The sequence below is a fragment of the Amblyraja radiata genome, chromosome 1 (genome assembly GCF_010909765.2).
Source record: "Amblyraja radiata isolate CabotCenter1 chromosome 1, sAmbRad1.1.pri, whole genome shotgun sequence".
Classification (NCBI taxonomy): domain Eukaryota; kingdom Metazoa; phylum Chordata; class Chondrichthyes; order Rajiformes; family Rajidae; genus Amblyraja; species Amblyraja radiata.
The window spans coordinates 83,840,253-83,860,354 of NC_045956.1; the positions used below are offsets into that span (position 1 = coordinate 83,840,253).

General features: G+C 41.6%; 1 protein-coding gene across 1 annotated transcript in view; it reads left to right on the forward strand.

Moving 5' to 3' along the window:
* haspin (histone H3 associated protein kinase) overlaps positions 1-20,102 on the forward strand; it is a 79,248-nt gene that overhangs the window by 45,131 nt on the left and 14,015 nt on the right. The window contains exons 8-12 of the mRNA XM_033026042.1: positions 2,773-2,858; positions 10,589-10,651; positions 13,009-13,100; positions 16,542-16,621; positions 16,728-16,816. Coding sequence (XP_032881933.1) covers positions 2,773-2,858; positions 10,589-10,651; positions 13,009-13,100; positions 16,542-16,621; positions 16,728-16,816 — 410 coding nt within the window. The remainder of the gene's footprint in view (positions 1-2,772; positions 2,859-10,588; positions 10,652-13,008; positions 13,101-16,541; positions 16,622-16,727; positions 16,817-20,102) is intronic.

Consider the following 20,102-nt stretch of genomic DNA (forward strand, 5'->3'; position numbering starts at 1 on the left):
AGGTCTCCTCCATAGCCAGAGTGAGCAACACCGGAAATTGGAGGAACAGCACCTCATATTCCGCTTGGGGAGTCTGCATCCTGCGGGCATGAACATTGAATTCTCCCAATTTTGTTAGCCCTTGCTGTCTCCTCCCCTTCCTCATCCCTCGGGCTGTCTCCTCCCATCCCTCAGCTCCCGGGCTCCTCCTCCTTTTTCCTTCCTTCTCCCCGCCACCCCCTATCAGTCTGAAGAAGGGTTTCGGCCCGAAACATTGCCTATTTCCTTCGCTCCATAGATGCTGCTGCACCCGCTGAGTTTCTCCAGCAATTTTGTGTACCTTCGATTTTCCAGCATCTGCAGTTCCTTCTTGAACACCCTGATAGAGTAGTTGGTTATGGATTCTCAGAATGTTACTGTATATCTCCTTACCCTATCTTCAGATGCCCCAATGATCCAGAAATGTATCTATTACAGTTTTGAATACAATTAATGACCAAGTCTCAAAGCACTCTTGGGTGGAGACTTTCAAAGATTCCCTGCACTTTAATTGACGGAATTGCTTCTCATTTCATTCCCAAATAATCTCCTTTTTGTTTTCTGGACTCTTTCAGGTAGAAGGGAAGACATCCGTCCAGTCAAGCCCTCTAAGTCTCCTTAACATAATTTCTCATTCCTCTAAACTCTGAAGAAAGTGATCTATTCAATGCGATTTGTGCTTGTATGATTAACCTGCCATCTCCTGAGCCAATCTGGTGAACCTTTGCTACACTTTGTAGTAGGCCCCCCTTGGTCATGACTGACCATGGGTGATGCATCCTAGTTGTTGGCTGCTTGCTCCAAACCTCGGCCAGAGCAGCGTCCCTTGTGGCTGAAGAGACCAATGTGGGAGTGACAGTCTCTGTCGCAAAGGTCACATTTGTGTGTGGTCTCTGGTTTGTTGAAGTTGCTGTGCTCCGCCGAAAGGTCTGAATGACAATAAAGGAATCTAATCTAATCGAATCTAATCTTTCTGTGTACCCACTGGTGAACTTTTGCTGCACTTATGTATCATTCATAAAGCACTGTAGTTCAGGAACTGGTCCTTTGGCCCACTATATCAATGCTCATATGATGCCATGTTAAATTAATCTCCCCTTTAGGTAATGAGACCCAAATTCTACACACTACTCCAGATGTAATCTTCCCAAGGTCTTATTTAATTGTAGTGAGACAATGTTTTTTACTAATGTAGTGTATAACCCCACTTTTTCCCCATATTGTACTCCATCTGCCATATTTCCAGTGATAGGAGCAGAATTAGGCTATTCGGCCTCTAGTCCTAGACTCTCCCACTAGAGGAAACATCCTCTCCACGTCCACTCTATGCAAGCCCCACTCATTCAACTTCTTTATAGCCCTTTGAATCCTCTTTTTACTCATTTCATGACTCTCTTCCCAATAATTTCTGCGTTGATGATGACATAAAATTGTTATATTGGTTCCCTCAGCTAAATAATTTAGATGGAGTCTGAAGAAGCAATCCAACTTGATATGTCACCTATCCATGTCCTCCAGAGATGTTGCCTGAGTAATACTCTTTGTTTTTTTCCATTCATATAGAATGTGAAAGGATTTGGACAGCTATCCATGTGTTACTCTGCTGTCAACTAGAAAAGGACCCTTTTATTCCCAACTCTTCATGCTAGTATTTCACCCCAATTCTGTGCTCTAACCTCTTTCAGTGACCGTATGTGTGGGACCTTTTGAAAATTCTATATTGCATCAGCACCTGCTGTACTAGATACCTTCGAACTTCAATAGAGTGAACATGATTTCCCTTTCATAAATCAATGCTGAATATTATTTTCAACACAACTTGATGTTGCATCCTGTATTATAGGAAATTAGGAAAATGATGGCTACTGTGTCCGACTAACAGGTTGATTGCTTTGATTTCTTTCTGCCTCCTTTCTTAAAAAGTAGATTAACTGTGCAGGAACCTGTCCACAATCTAAATTTTTGGAAAATGATGGCTAATGCAACACTAAAATCACTCAAATTCTTTGTTATCACAGCATAATTGTATTTGAATTCCAGAAACCTACCAGATAATGCAAGGCCTAGATAGTAGATGGAGAAAGGAGGTTTACAAAAATGTGAGAGTCTAGAACCCGAGGACACAGCCTCATAGTAAAAGGGCGTATCTTTGAAAAAGAGATGAGGATGAATTTATTTAGCCAGAGACTGGTGTACCTGTGGAATTCATTGCCACAGACGGCTGTGGAGGCCAAGGCACTGGGTATTTTAAACAAGGAATTTGATAGTTTCTTGATTAGTAAGTGTAAAGAGGGTGTCAAAGGCTATGGGAGAAAGTTGCAAAATGGGGTAAAGAGGGAATAATAGATCAGCCATGATTGGTGGAGAAGACTCGAGGGACTGAATGGCTTAATTCTGCTATGTCTTATGGTCTAAGCATCAGTAATAGATTAATTCTGGTAAATAATTAAAAAGGAGCATAAATGAGATTTCAGCTAGTGTGCTTTACTTTGTAGCGATCTGGAACCCTGCAAGCGGATGCCAAAACTGATGAGATGATTTTTAAAAGCAAATGTTTTGTTTGTGTTTTGCTGTGTTTAACTTGCATGTTTGGATAGTCAGGTGTTCTGTATATGTAAATGTGGTTGCTTAAAACATGCTATTTGCTGTCAGATGCTTGGCAACTAAGTGTTTGTGACCACCTTTATGTTTAATTATCCACACTAAAGGGAAGAGCATTTTTCATATCCCAAATAATCAAAATTTGACTTTCAGATAATCCCAATTGAAGGAGAGAAATATGTGAATGGAGAACCACAGAAGAAGTTTGAAGAGATTCTTCCTGAAATAATGATTTCCAAGTAAGTGTTTTTTGTGATCAATATAAAAACAAAACAAATTGGTTAACATTACTGGTAAATGGACTATATCCCCTGCAAAATACAGTGCTGGAGGAACTCAGCAGGTCAGGCAGCATCTGGGGAGGAAATTGACAGGTGATATTTTGGGTCGGGACCATTCTTGTGACTCTGAAACAGGACGTTACCTGCATTACTCTCTCTTGTTATTGTGCAGAAAGCTGAGTATAAATTTTATCGTTACTATTTAAAATAAACCTTTGATTAATTTTGTTGATACAGGCGTATTATTTTAGGAATGTGCATTATTCTTGGTAGAAAATATATTGCCCGCAACTGATTGACAATTGTAACAAAATATGTTACTGGGCAGGTAATCCCGAGGTCAGGGATGATGATCTGGACACTTGAATTCATTAACCATTGAGGCAGCTGAAGAATTAAATTTTAATTTATGAGTAATAGTAAGTTAATTATTTTTTTAAATGGTCATATTCACAATAATCCTCGGAGAGGATTTTTATCCCCAGTCTAGCCTATTTGTAGACCAACAGCAATGGATTTGTTCTTCTAAGATCACTATGAAACAACTGATCAAGTCGTTAGATTGTGTCTGAATCCCCACTAGGTGGTGTGGGAGTGCTTTCACTGATTTTGCCATTGGGAGTTAAATGAATGATCAGTACTCTCCTTGCAAGCAATACCCAAAGACCATAAGTCTTTTTTTGAAAAAAAGGAGATTCTGAAGAAAGGTCCAGACCCAAAACACCGTCTCTCCATTTCCCTCCACAGATGTTGCCTGGCTCACTGAGTTCCTCCAGAACTTTATTTTTTGCTGAAGTTTGCAGCCTTTGCAATCTCTTGTGTCTCTGCACTTCATATTTACTTATACCCAGTTATATTTACAAAACTGAAATTTTAAATCTTTTAACCAAAATGTGATAGTTTGGTGTGAAGTTATCAGCATCGCTTCGAGGTTATTCACGAGCATTGCGGAAAATGCTAACATAACGGAGTTCAAAGGTGATTGAGTGGTCTGCCATTTACCACGTTTGGAGCTGCTAGTTTGTGGCTCTGTTTGGATGCTCCTGCATATTTGCCGCTGTTATTTTGATTGGTTGATCTCCTCTCAACGTGGACTGTGGAGCTGAAAGGAGGAGGGGCACTGGAGACTTGGAAAACAATGGTAGGTCCGCAATAACCTACCTGATCTCCCGGTGGCTCAGCACTTCAACTCCCCCTCCCATTCCCAATCCGACCTCTCTGTCCTGGGTCTCCTCCATTGCCAGAGTGAGCACCAGCGGAAATTGGAGGAACAGCACCTCATATTCCGTCTGGGGTCCTTGCGTCCCCTTGGCATCAACATTGAATTCTCCCAATTTGGCTAGCCCGTGCTGTCCCCTCCCCCCCCTCCCCTTCCTTCACCCTCTAGCTGTCTCCTCCCATCCGCCCGCCCTCGGGCTCCTCCTCCTCCTCCCTTTGTCCTTCTTTCTTTCCCCACCCCTTATCAGTCTGAAGAAGGGTTTCGGCCCGAAACGTCGCCTATTTCCTTCGCTCCATAGATGCTGCTGCACCCGCTGAGTTCCCCCAGCAATTTTGTGTACCGTAGAATACCAATAGGTTAGTTTCAAGAAAGACTAGAGCTGAAAGAGGGAGGAGCAGCATGGGAGAAAAATGGCCATTAGTTTCTAGAGGTGAAATCTAGGAGTTCATAAAAGCAAGGTGGGAACTTGCAGAGTGGCTATTTTTAGGAGAGGCTATGCCTTTGGCAAAGTGCTGTGATTGAGAATTTGTGCTGAGGTTTTGGTGCAGGAGGCATTAGTGAGGAGACTGAGAAGAGGGTGAAGGTAAGATAGGATGAAATTGACTTGACTTTTCCTTTTCATCTTAGCACAGCCAGGGTGACAGTGGGGGGCAGTAGTAAGCCCCTGCCATTTGGCCCATCAAGTCTACTCTGCCATTCAATCTATCTTTCCCTTGTAACCCCATTGTCCTGCCTTCTCCCCATAATCCCTGACACCCGTGTTAATCAAGAATCTATCTCTGCCTTAAAAATATCCATTGATGTCCTCTACAGCCTTCTGTGGCAATGAATTCCACAGATTGACCACCTTCTGACTAAAGAAATTCCTCCGCATCTTCCTAAAGGAATGTCCTTTCATTCTGAGGCTACGTCCTCTTGTCCTCGACTCCCTCACATGTGGAGACGTCCTCTCCACATCCACTCTATCCAGGCCTTACACTATTCGGTAAGTTTCAATGAGGTCCCCCAGGAGCCGTTGGTGTGGGAGGAAGAACCCAAATCTGTAACGATCCATTAGCATTTCAAAACAAGTGGGCTTGAGGAAGCCGCTGATTGGTGGAAGCGGGCTAGAGAAAGCAGGCTAGAGAAAGCAGCTGATTGGGAGTCAGATCCCTGCTGATTTCTTCCAGCACTTTGTATTGTATCCTGGGTAAAGGGGGAGAATGAGTGCCAGAGTAGTTTACTGTTCTGGATGTCAGATGTGGGAGGTCATGGAGTCTGATAGCCTTCCAGACGTCCACATCTGCGCCAGGTGCGTCGAGATGGGGCTCCTAAGGGACCGTATTAGGAACCTGGAGCAGCAGCTCGATGACCTCCGTCTGGTCAGGGAGAGCGAGGAGGTCATAGAGAGGAGTTACAGAGAGGTGGTCACTCCAAGACCACGGGAGGCAGACAAGTGGGTCACGGTTAGGAGGGGCAGAGGCAGGGACTAGAGAGTACCCCAGTGGCTGTACACCTTGATAATAAGTACTCCTGTTTGTGTACTGTTGGGGGGGGGACAGCCTACCTGGGGATAGCGACAGCGGCCGGGCCTCCGGTACAGAGGCCGGCCCTGTTGCTCAGAAGGGTAAGGAAAAGAAGAGGAGGGCAGTAGTAATAGGGGACTCTATAGTTAGGGGGTCAGACAGGCGATTCTGTGGACGCAGTCGGGAGACCCGGATGGTAGTTTGCCTCCCTGGTGCCAGGGTCTGGGATGTGTCTGAACGTGTCCAAGATATCCTGAAATGGGAGGGAGAGGAGCCTGAGGTCGTGGTACATATAACCATATAACCATATAACAATTACAGCACGGAAACAGGCCATCTCGACCCTTCTAGTCCGTGCCGAACACATAATCTCCCCTAGTCCCATATACCTGCGCTCAGACCATAACCCTCCATTCCTTTCCCATCCATATAACTATCCAATTTATTTTTAAATGATAAAAACGAACCTGCCTCCACCACCTTCACTGGAAGCTCATTCCACACAGCTACCACTCTCTGAGTAAAGAAGTTCCCCCTCATGTTACCCCTAAACTTCAGTCCCTTAATTCTCAAGTCATGTCCCCTTGTTTGAATCTTTCCTACTCTCAGTGGGAAAAGCTTTTCCACGTCAACTCTGTCTATCCCTCTCATCATTTTAAAAACCTCTATCAAGTCCACCCTTAACCTTCTGCGCTCCAAAGAATAAAGCCCTAACTTGTTCAACCTTTCTCTGTAACTTAGTTGCTGAAACCCAGGCAACATTCTAGTAAATCTCCTCTGTACTCTCTCTATTTTGTTGACATCCTTCCTATAATTTGGCGACCAAAATTGTACACCATACTCCAGAATTGGCCTCACCAATGCCTTGTACAATTTTAACATTACATCCCAACTTCTATACTCAATGCTCTGATTTATAAAGGCCAGCACACCAAAAGCTTTCCTTTACCACCCTACCACCCTATCTACAGGGATAGGTACCAATGATTCAGATTCAGATTCAGATTCAACTTTAATTGTCATTGTCCGTGTACAGTACAGAGACAACGAAATGCATTTAGCATCTCCCTGGAAGAGCGACATAGCATATGATTTGAATAAATATTTACATTAGCATATATACAGACATAGTGTTTTTCCTGTGGGAGGAGTGTCCGGGGGGGGGGGGTGATTGGCAGTCACCGAGGTACGTTGTTGAGTAGAGTGACAGCCGCCGGGAAGAAGCTGTTCCTGGACCTGCTGGTCCGGCAACTGAGAGACCTGTAGCGCCTCCCGGATGGTAGGAGGGTAAACAGTCCATGGTTGGGGTGAGAGCAGTCCTTGGCGATGCTGAGCGCCCTCCGCAAACAACGCTTGCTTTGGACAGACTCAATGGAGGGGAGCGAGGAACCGGTGATGCGTTGGGCAATTTTCACCACCCTCTGCAATGCCTTCCAGTCGGAGACAGAGCAGTTGCCATACCATACTGTGATACAGTTGGTAAGGATGCTCTCGATGGTGCAGTGGTAGAAGTTCACCAGGATCTGAGGAGACAGATGGACCTTCTTCAGTCTCCTCAGGAAGAAGAGACGCTGGTGAGCCTTCTTGATCAGAGTTGAGGTATTGTGGGTCCAAGAGAGGTCATCGGAGATGTTAACACCCAGGAACCTGAAGCTAGAAACACGTTCCACCTCCGTCCCGTTAATGTGGATGGGGGTGTGCGTGCCGCCCCTGGACTTCCTGAAGTCTACAATGAGCTCCTTGGTCTTCTTGGAGTTAAGGGCCAGGTTGTTGGCAGCGCACCATGCTGCTAAGTGCTGGACCTCCCCCCTGTAGGCCAACTCATCGTTGTTGCTGATGAGGCCGATCACCGTTGTATCACCTGCATACTTGATGATGGTGATAGTACCATGACAAGGTGTGCAGTCATAGGTGAAGAGGGAGTAGAGGAGGGGGCTCAGCACACAGCCCTGTGGAACGCCGGTGTTCAGGGTGAGGGTTGAAGAGGTGTGCTTGTCTAACCTAACAGACAATGACATAGGTAGAAAAAGAGAAGAGGTCCTGAAGGGAGAATTTAGGGAGTTAGGAAGAGAGTTAAGGAAAAGGACCGCAAAGGCAACAATCTCAGGATTACCGCCTGTGCCACGCGACAGCGAGAGTAGGAATGGAGCGAGTTGGAGGATAAATGCGTGGCTGAAGGACTGGTGCAGAGGGCAGGGATTCAAGTTTCTGGATCATTGGGACCTCTTTTGGGGATTGTGTGACCTGTACAAAAAGGACGGGTTGCACTTGAACCCGAGGGGGACCAATATCCTGGCGGGGAGATTTGCAAAGGCTACTGGGGAGACTTTAAACTAGAACAGTTGGGGGGAGGGACTCAAATAGAGAAAGCTAGTAGACAGAGTGTGAGGCAGGAGGCAGAGAAGGGAAGCACTCAGACCCAACATGTAGGGAGGAAAGAAGAAAAAGATAATAAACAGAGAATAAGAGGTGGTGGGTTTCTTAAATGTGTGAGCAGAGACAGAGGGGTGTAAAATGAGGGTAGAAGCAATAGGTAGCAGGGTGAAAAGTAAAAGTGGCAGGCAGACAAATCCAGGGCAAAAATTAAAAAGGGCCACTTTTCAACATAATAGTATAAGGGGTAAGAGTGTTGTAAAAACAAGCCTGAAGGCTTTGTCTCTCAATGCAAGGAGCATTCGTAATAAGGTAGATGAGTTGAATGTGCAGATAGCTATTAATGACTATGATATAGTTGGGATCACGGAGACATGGCTCCAGGGTGACCAAGGCTGGGAGTTGAACATCCAGAGATATTCAATATTCAGGAGGGATAGACAGAAAAGGAGGCGAGGTAGCATTGCTGGTTAGAGAGGAGATTACCGCAATAGAAAGGAAGGACATTAGCTTGGAGGATGTGGAATCAATATAGGTAGAGCTGCGAAACACTAAGGGGCAGAAAACGCTAGTGGGAGTTGTGTACAGGCCACCTAACAGTAGTAATGGAGTTGGGGATGGCATCAAACGAAATTAGAAATGCGTGCAACAAAGGTAAAACAGTTATAATGGGTGACTTCAATCTACATATAGATTGAGTGAATCAAATTGGCAGGGGTGCTGAGGAAGAGGATTTCTTGGAATGTATGCGGGATAGTTTTCTAAACCAACATGTAGAGGAACCAACGAGAGAGCAGGCTATTCTAGACTGGGTATTGAGTAATGAGGAAGGGTTAGTTAGCAGTTTTGTTGTGCAAGAGTGACCATAATATGGTTGAGTTCTTCGTTAGGATGGAGAGTGACATAATTAATTCAGAAACAAGGGTTCTGAACGTAAAGAAAGGTAACTTTGAGGGTATGAGAAAAATGATAGACTGGCAATTGATTCTTAAAGGGTTGACGGTGGATATGCAATGGAAGGCATTTAAAGGCTGCATGGATGAACTACAACAATTGTTCATCCCAGTTTGGCAAAAGAATAAATCAGGGAAGGTAGTGCATCCGTGGATAACAAGGGAAATCAGAGATAGTATCAAAACAAAAGAAGAAGCATACAAATTAGCCAGAAAAGCAGCCTACCAGAGGACTGGGAGAAATTCAGTCCAGCAGAGGAGGACAAAGGGCTTAATAAGGAAAGGTTTGATAGTTTGCAGGACAGACAGGAGATTCTGTGGAAGCAAATGGGACTCGAAGATGGTGTGTTGCTTCCCTGAATGTTATAGAACATTCTCAAAGAATGGAAAATGGTGTTCAATTCATATGCACGAGGTATTACATTTTGGAAACTAGTTAGGACTTTCACCATGAACGGTAGAGTCCCAGGAAGTGTTGTAGAACAGAGGGAACTTGGAGGTTAAGTACATGGTTTCCTGAAAGTGGAATCACAAGTTGATAGGGTGGTGAAAAGGGATTTTGGCACACTGCATCAGTCAGGGCATTGAGAGTAGTTGTCGGGATGTCATGTTGCACATGTACAAGATGTGTAAAGGGCCTGTCCCACTTTCACGACCTAATTCACGACCTCTGCTGAGTTTGTCCTTGACTCGTACTCACAACATGGTCGTCACGAGGTTGTAGGTATGTCATGATGCAGGTCGTAGGTACTCGTGGCATCAAGTTAGTCGGGGAGTTTTTTCAACATGTTGACAAATGTCCACGTGTAAAAAAGGTCGTGAATTAGGTCGTGAAAATGGGACAGGCTCTTTAAGATCCCGACCGGAAACTTAACCTATCCAGGAATGCTGCCTGACCTCCTGAGTTACTCCAGCGTTTTGTGTCTTTTATTTTAAGATGTTGGTGAGGTTGCACTTGGAGTAGACTTCAGTTGTCACTTCATGGGAAATGGAATGACGCAAGGAGATAGAATAATGGTCAAATGAATCTGACTGTGAAGTCCCATTTGCAGAAAGTCTCCCAGGCTACTGCAACCCCTTTAATACATGCAAGTCAGCACAGCACATTATTTCACCAATCTTCCCTCTTTGTTTGTTTCCTGGCTGACTGATTCTTCACAGTATGCACCGTGTCTAATCTCCCACAATCAGTCTGAAGAAGGGTCCCAACTTGAAATGTCACCTATCCATGTTCTCCAGGGATGCTGCCAAACCTGCTGAGTTACTCCAGCATTTTGTGTCTTTTTATTAAGATGTTGATAAATTTCCACTTGGAGTATTGTATTCAGTTCTGGTTGTTCTGCTACAGGAAAGATGGCATTAAGCTGGAAAGGGTGCAGAACAGATTTATGAGGATATTGCTAGAACTTGAGGGACCAAGTTTCCGGGTGAGAATGTGTGGTCTCGAACTTTATTCCTTGGAGCGTAAGAGGCTGAGGGGCGGTGTTATAGAGGTGTATAAAGTTGCATTTCTTAAACTGATTTACCCAATTTTGAATATTCAAATGCACGACCCAATTTTTGGTGGAGTTATTTTGTGTTTTTTAAACACTGTATGCAAATAGATATCCGAATTGGAAATCATTTTCTTACCCTTAGGAAACTGAGTCAGTTGCGTGAAGAAAGTGAAAATTGCACCTTTGGATTTATTTGTCTACATTCGTAAGTGCACTTATGTATCACAGATTCAATTTTAGTGCATTTGTGCTTTGCAATTGTTGTTTAATAAAAGTTGACAGAACCTTCTTTTATTGCACACACTTTTGGATCCACTCTGTCTTTAGAGTTTTGCACCTTTATTGATGGGTGGTGGAATATTGGGGGCATGGGATTTTAATGCTAGCCTACTTCATCTGGGTGTGATTTCATGACATTTGTATCAAAAGAATTGTGATTCTAGTCACGTAACAACATTTTATTTTCTGATAGATTTGAGTCTACTTCATTAACCATAACAAAATGGCAATTGAAAAAAAAATGGCTCTGTTAATTTCACTGATATTGGCATAAACAGTAAAGGAAATATTAAATGGATTTTTCAAGTAAAGAAAATGGCATTCAGCACATCGAAACTGTCATTTAATCGGTCTCAGTTTTGCCAATAATGAAATGTCTAAGATAAATAAATTATTGTGATTTCTTCTGCCTTCAAATATTTGTGTGCATATAACCCTAAGTCTTTCTATTTCATGTTCCTTTTGAAATGCTACCATACATTTTACACTGCTTCTCTTTGCTTTACCAATCAAAATATATTACCTCACACTTCCCTCGTCAAATTTAATCTGCAATGCATTTAAACATTTTGCATTCTGTCCTGGTTCTTACTGTTTACTATTTGCATTTGATGTCGTCTTCAAACATCCATGTGTGTTTTTGATCTGACGGGTGCAGAGCCATAATTCAGAAACAGTAGATCCATTGCCAACACTTGGGGACATCTGACCTCTTCAATCCAAAACAAACATAACAATTTACCATTATTCGTCGCTTTCTATCACTTGCTAATTTTGTAGTTAGTGAATGGCTTTAGGGGGAAGGTGCAAAGCCAGTTATTGCAATCCATTTAGTACCTTTGACATTTGGAGGAAAATGAGATAATGCCTGCCCATCGTGCACACACACCTGCACACACACCTAAGCGCGCGCGCACACACACACACCTACACGCGCACACACGCTTACACACCTACGCGCACACCTACGCGCACACACACACACACCTACACACACACACACACCTACATACACACACACACACACACACACCTACACACACACACACACACACACACACACACACACACACACACACACACACACACACACACACACACACACACCACTACGCACACACGCACACCCCCCCCCGACACACACACACACCTATACACACACCTACACACTAACCTACACACCTACACACACCCCTACACACACACACACCTACACACACACCTACACACACCCCTGCACACACACCTACACACACACACACGCCCTACTGCTTACGTTTTCTTCCCCCAATGAGCCAATGAAATTCACCGGTCACCACTGGCTATAACCTTCGACCTCCTGGCGACCCACCTACGGCACGAGAATTCTCGCTACTCTCCATGGCGGCTTAATTCTAGTTGCACCACATAATGAGTCCGCTACAAATTCCCAGAATGCGGAATCTCCTCACGACCATGACGGCGACTACCCCGCAACCACCCGCAAACATGTGGCGACCATTGAATCTCCTGCAATTGTCTAAAAAGTCGCCTAAGTGGGACAGGCCCATTAGTCATACATTATGGTAGCAACTTTGCTCCAACTCATCCAAGCTGATCAAGTGGCCAACTAAGTTAGTCCCATTTGCCTGGTGTATGACCAATATCCCTCTAAACCTTTCTCATTCATGTACCTTTTAAATGTAGTTATTGAGCCTGCCTCAAACACGTTCTCTGCATTCATTTCGTACATACACCATCCTCTGTGTGAAACTTTACCACTCTGGTTTTTATGAAATCTTTCCCCACTCATGTTAAGCCTATGCTCTATAGTTCTTAATTCCCCACTCAGAAAGAGGGTGGGGGAGCAACATCTTTATACACCTTTTCTATACACTTTCCAGCTTCATGCCATCTTTCCTACTGGAAGATGACAAAAATCAAACACAATACTCGAGTGCAACCTCACCAATATTTTATGCAACTGCAACATAACATCCCAAATTCAATACTCAATAATCTTACTGATAAAGCCCAGCATGTCAGAGACTCTTTTCACCATTGATTGAGATTGGCTGGGTATTTCTCGATGACCTAGAACACTTCAGATGCAGGAGAAGTTATGTTTTCTGAAGTTCACGGGAAACGGTGTCTGCTTCTTCCGTGCCAATTGTAATGCCAAATTTGTTAGTTTGTCAATGCCAAAAGGTACTTGGAATATTGTACCTATTTAAAAAAACTCTAAACTCTGTGATCTTTATTATAAATATTGTATAAAGTAAAATAAGTGTCCTTGTTTTATAGTGTGCACTGTGTCAAAGATTCTTACCCTGCAGAGCTTCTACAAGCTTGGGACAAATATAATCGAATCAAGACTTCTGAAAATGATCGTCCAGGTGAGCATAGTGGTTGCGTTTTCCTGCGGTGCTACAAAAAACCTTGTTTCTCTTGCACTTAAATGTGTTTGACACATTTTGAGAATAAATATGAATACTTCCAAACTTGGGATAGGCAGATGCAGTTTAACTTTGAGCTACTTCTGAAAGTCATTTGTAAGCTTTGTATAAAGAAAATTCTGATTTATGCCATTAATGCATCCAACAAATACAAGCATAAGCTAAACATGGCTGCAATACAGGCCTGGCAGAGCATCACCAGAGAAGACACCCAGCAACTGGTGATGTCCATGAATCACAGACTTTAAGCAGTCAATGCATGCAAAGGATATGCAACAAAATACTAAACATGACTACTTTCATTTACATGACATTGCTGTGTCCCAAACATTATGGTGCCCTGAAATAAGGGGACTATGTATAAACACTGCTGTAATTTCTACATGGTGAAACCAACATTTCTAAAAATGGCCTTTATTAAAATCTGACAATGTGCACTTTAACTACATGTGATTTTTGTTATTACAAATCTCAAATTGTGGAATACAGAGGCAAATAAATAAATGATGGGTCTTTGCCCCAAACATTATGGAGGGCACTGTAGCTCTAGACCCCCTTTCCCCAGTCTGAAAAAGGGTCTCAGCCCGAAAAACATCACCCATTCCTTCTTTCCAAAGATGCTGAGTCCCGCTGAGTTACTCCAGCATTTTGCATCTATCTTCTGTTAATCTAGATGTCACTGTAAACCATTGGTTAGAATTTGTTACAATTTTGGACCTTAATCATTATGTATACTTTTGTTAAATAATCAATTTTTCACGTATTTTTGTCCTAAAGCGGAGCCTAGATGCCTCTATTATTAACAACTATAGACCAATTTCAAACCTATCTTTCATAAGCAAAATCATTGAGAAAGTTGTCCTCCAGCAACTTAATCAATTCCTGGCTTCAACTGGCTGCTACGACAACTTCCAGTCAGGATTTCGACCTCTTCATAGCACCGAGACCGCTCTTATTAAAGTTGTAAACGACATCCGTCTTAACACAGACTCTGGCAAAGTTTCAATATTAATGCTATTAGATCTCAGTGCTGCATTCGACACTGTTGATCACTCAATACTTTTGGACAGGTTGGAAAAATGGGTGGGGCTCTCAGGCACAGTCTTAAGTTGGTTCAGGTCATATTTACAAGATAGGAACTATTTTGTTTCCATTGGAGACTTTGTATCAGAACCAACCAACGTGACGTGTGGAGTACCGCAAGGTTCGATCTTAGGGCCCTCTTTATTCAACATCTACATGCTCCCACTAGGGCAAATCATGCGATATAATAATATTGACCACCACTGCTATGCCGATGACACTCAAATCTATGTAGCGCTATCACCAAATGATTATCGCCCCATAGATCTGTTGTGCCAGTGCATTGAGCAAGTCAAAGACTGGATGTGCCAAAATTTTCTCCAACTAAATAAGGACAAAACGGAGATAATTGTTTTTGGTGCTAAAAAAGAAAGGCTTAAAGTAACCCAACACCTTCACTCTCTGTCCCTGAAAACTTCAAACAAAGCCAGAAATCTTGGGGTCATTATGGATTCAGATTTAAATTTCGACAGTCACATCAAATCAGTAACAAAATCGGCCTACTATCACCTCAAAAACATAGCAAGATTAAGAGGACTCATGTCAGCTCAAGATTTAGAAAAACTTGTACATGCCTTTATTAATAGTAGGCTAGATTATTGCAACGGTCTCCTTGCAGGTCTTCCAAAAAAAACTGTCAGGCAGCTACAGCTTGTTCAGAACGCTGTTGCTAGAGTTCTAACAAAGACCAAAAAATTTGAGCATATTACACCAATTCTTAAATCCTTACATCGGCTCCCTGTATGTCAGAGAATTGATTTTAAAATCCTGCTGCTCACCTATAAATCACTACATGGTTTAGGGCCAAAGTATATCACTGACATGCTTCCACTATATAAGCCTTCTAGACCGCTAAGATCTTCTGAAACCAATCTGCTAGTGATTCCCAGAGTAAATACAAAACATGGGAAAGCAGGATTTAGTTACTATGCAACAAATAGCTGGAATAAACTTCCTGAAGATTTAAGACTTGCCTCAACTTTGACCACTTTTAAAACAAGACTGAAAACTTTTATGTTTACTTTAGCTTTCAGCTAAATCTTAACTACATTGCACTTTTAACTTTTGCACTTTTTATAATGCATTTTTAATTTTGTTTTTCTTTTCTTTTAGTTCTTCTATTTTATTTCATTTTATTATTTCATTTATTGTATGACATGTTTTTATGTGAAGCACTTTGAGTCTGCCTCGTGTATGAAATGTGCTATATAAATAAAGTTGCCTTGCCTTGCCTTGCCTAATCTTTCCTAACCAAGCCTGCATTGTGTGAAACCCAGAAATGTGTGATTTTACTAACTTTTTAAATTAAGTTTAATATTGCATCGTGGAATGAACTTCTGTGCAACAATCATCAGCAAATGTCCCACTTCACCCTGTGATTGAAAAAAGATTATGACAGAAATAGCTGACGACGTTTAGGTCTTGGTCACTGCCCTTGAAAAATTGCAGATATTCACCTCCTGAAATTATAACTACCTTGTAGACAACTTCTGCTCTGGATATTTAACAACTTTGCTCTGATTTCAAGTTTATTGACTGTCTACCTGTAAAATTAGCCCTGAAATTCTCCACTCCACATCCATCCTGAATAGAATATTGAATGGCTATATTGCTTGAGGTGCTTTGATGCCATTGATAATACAACTAATTTTATATATTTTTCAGCAAAATCAGAATATACTTTTTTACAACATTTAAATGAATACCGAAGCATAGAAAACTTGAGTCTTTCTGGCAATTTTTACTTATTTTCTTTAAGCTTTTTATCTGTTCTGTTCTACTTTTACTTCTTCATGTGTGGGGATAAATGCATATGTATTCTGCAATTTTTCTTTGTTGCTTGATTCTATAGCTTATAAATTACCAAATATTGTTTTACAAAAAAAGTTTAACTGCATTTAAAATGAGTCATGAAACCATTCACTCCCCAAGTGTGCTACTATTGGTTTTGAATATTCAGCAGGCAAATAATTGCTCCCTGCTGTAAATGAAGTGTGAGGTTTTACAAATCAATCCAAGCAAAGTATTTGTACAATAAATTGTAACAAAAGAAGCAATTTAAAAAAGCTTATTGAATAATATAAAATGGAGGGAAAAGCAGCAGGGAAGAATTTTCCATTTCTGCTGTAATAAATTTAGTTAATAATAGCAAGGATTTAATCTTTTGGAATCTGTTCTGAATTGCTAATGTCACATTTAAAATTTTCCATAGTCATTCAATGATTCAAGGGCTTGTTTGTTTCGTAAATTCCCCACATTATTGAAAATTCTTAACATTGTGAAATGTATTTTCTCTAGATGAATTACAGAATGAGCAACTTTACATAATTTTTGAATTTGATTATGGTGGTTGTGATCTAGAAAGTATGGAAACAAAGGTAATTTTAAAAATATTTTCTTATCTTTGCTTGAATTGCAATTCTATCATTTATTATATTTCTGACTGTTCCTCATTGAGTTTATTGCATCAACCTATTTCTCTAGATACCTTCCCTTGAAGAAGCAAGAAGTATATTGCATCAAGTAACTGCATCCTTGGCTGTGGCTGAAAGCTCTTTGCATTTTGAGCACAGGTAGGGAAGGGAGGAAGGATTTTTCATTAACCGTTGTAAAATAATAAGCCTCGTCTACAAATGAACCCTCATCAATACTACGTTACACATTTACGACTTGAACGTGTGGATTTAGCTTAGTGACTTGAATACATTTTCAGAGTAAGGATATTGGGGACCACAATGATTGGGTCTAAGAATGCCATTTGTAATCTAATTTCTTACTGAAGTAGCCAATGGCTGGTTTATAATGGATGTGAATTTAGCAACCAATACCCTAGCCAAATTTTTTCCTGTCCTCAGATATTAGGAGTTTATCGTCTTTATATTCAGTTTTTCCAACTGTTTTGTGCATTATCAACCATTATGCTAATGGTGGGATCTGTTCATGAAGAGAGCTTAGAACGTTTATTTTTTTTAATTGCATGCACCTCTTTTCATGACCTGTTGTTTCTGAATAAACATTGATGTTTTTGTGAACTTTAATTTTTATTTAATACTATGTGAAGTCAGGGAATTCTGATCGAGAGAGTAATATGAATACTTTTGCACTTTCCTTCCAAAATTTGCCAAACAATAACAATCTACGCAGTGTCTTTTACATTGTAAACAACTTTACAAAATTTGCCATCAAACCACACCAGCTGCAAAAATGGGTGGGGAAATGATATTTGGAGTTTAACCTCACCAAATGCATTTTGGGATGTTGAATGTAAGGAGAGAGTATACAGTTAAAAGCAAAGCCCTTAACAGCACTGATGTGCAGAGGAATCTTGGAGTCCAAGTTCGTAGTTCAGTAAAAGTAGCAACACAAGTAAATAGAGTGGTAAGAAGTGGTCTGCTTGCCTTCATTGCTAGGGGCATTGAGTACAAGAGTTAGGAAGTCATGTTGCAGCTTTATGGGACTTTGGTTAAGCCGCATTTAAATATTGCATGCACCTCTGGTCGCCCCATTGCAGGAAAGATGTGGAAGTTTTGGAGAGGGTGTAGATGTGGTTTATCAGAATGCTGCCCAAATTAGAGAATTTCAGCACCAGGAAGAGGTTGGATAGATTTGGTTTGTTTTCTCTGGAACATCAGAGGTTGAGGGGAGACTAGAGTATACAAAATTGAGGCATAGGTAGGGTTGACAGTCAGAACCTTTTTCCCCAGGGTGGAAATGTCCAACACTAGAGGGCATAGTAATAAGGTGAGAGGGGGAAGGTTTAATGGAGATATGTGTGGCAAATCTATTGGCCTGGAATAGATTCCATGGGGTGCTGGTGGAAGCAGATACAAAAGAGGCTTTTGGATAGGTATATGGTAATGCGGGGAATAGTGGGATATACAATACGATAGAACTTTATTTATCCCAGGATGGAAATTGATCTGCCAAAGGTCATAAAAACACAAAATACATGAAACATGAAATTAAAGTGGCGAGTGGCAAGGATTGGGGATGTGCCAAGATTTGGGGTGGGTGGGAAGGGGAGTCAGTCTCAGTCTACTCCACGACATATGGATCACGTGCAGACCGGAGATCAGTTTGGCTGGGCATCATGTTGGGCACAATCATTGTCGGCTGTACTTTCTATGTTCTATGTATTATCAGAGCACCAAAAGATGAGAGCTTTGAGGATATCTCAGGGCTTTGGGCTTAGACAGGTGAGGTAGTGGGTGTCATGATGGCTTCATTAAAATGAGACTGCTGGAGGCTAACATTGAAGAAGTGCAGATATGGGAGATTTATAAAGCTGGCATTTGTTACAGAGGTATGGGAATGATGCTGTGGAAGGGTATGTTAACCAGGGAATGATTTTTTTGAATTAAGGCATTGTTAGAGTGACATGATTGTGACATAGGTATTAGACGTCTTGGTGTGTTAAAATCTGAGCTGTGAAGTTTGGGTGCTGAAGTTTACGAGGGGTGGTGATTGGGAGGCTTTGCTAGTTTAGCTGATGTTGAGATAGAGGTGAGTGATGTTGGATAGATTGAAGTAAGCTCCCTTGGTAATTGGGTCATATGTTGAACTTCTAACGCGACAGATTACCAAGGGGTTTCTCTAAGACTGGATCGATCTTGGAGGGTTGTAAGCTTTTAAGCAGCCACAAAGATGACAGAGGGCAAGGCCATGGAGGGTTTTGAGCATGAGGATATGAATTTTAAAGTAATGGCATTGCCTGATTAAATATTGGCAAAGGAGGAAGATAGTGTCAATTGTGTCAAAAGACTGCAGACAGGTCAAGCAGGATGAGAAGGGATAGTTCAGTCCAGTCATAATCAGCATTTCAGATGTGCCATTGATAAAATCTTTTTCACCGTGTTACTGTCACAGAACCTGCTTGGAGCGATTGGAGCATCGATTTTTGTGGAAAGATGTGCACAACGGAAATGCTTAGAAAGAATTTGGGAAGTTAATGGAAATTGGAAATGTTATAAAGCAGAAAGAGTATACTAGAAACTCCAGTGATTGATGGACTAGGATTCCTGAACTTAATCTGATAGAACCAAGTCTATAGCTCTGCCAAAATTAACGTGTAATGGTGCTGAAATGCAGCAGATGAAATACCAAAGACTCAGATGACAGACTTTTGCTGATCTCTGCAATGCCTGTAGTTTCAATAGTCCATTGGCATCAGTGTGGGTTAAAAGGTTTAAAATCATCCCGTTGTTTGTTCATGATCTCCAATAGAGAGTGCATGTTTCTTTAGATGTTAATTTTCCTCTTGCACTGGTACAGATATGAAATTGAGAGTTAAATGTCTGTAGTGCATTCTACCTTAATTTCCAGGTATTTAAATAAACTGATGGCAGTATTATTAGTGTGTAATCTTTCATGGCAAATTAGGACTGGTTCATGTTTAAGAAGGAACTGCAGATTCTGGTTTAAACCGAAGATAGGCACAAAAAGCTGGAGTAGCTCAGCGGGACAGGCAGCATCTCTGGAGGGAAGGAATGGGTGAAGTTTTGGGTCGAGACCCTTCTTCAGATGGACCCTGGTTCATGTTTGATTGATTAGGAGATTCTGAAAGCTTGATAGTAACGGTATATGCCGATGATTTGGGGGGAGTTGTTGTTGCACAACTTTAGATTGTAGTCATTTATTTTATTTGAACATAAACATCAATGCAAAGCATTTCATCCCTGGAAATGTGTCAAAATATTGTATTATCTGATGAGTGAGTACGAAGTCTATCCCACTGCATTGTCATGTCATAGACCAATGTCCTATCCTTATTTCGACTAAGAAATCGTCCTTGTATCTGATATTGGAATAGGTTTAATATGAAGTGTGCACGTGGGTCTCATTAAAGACACGTCACGGTGG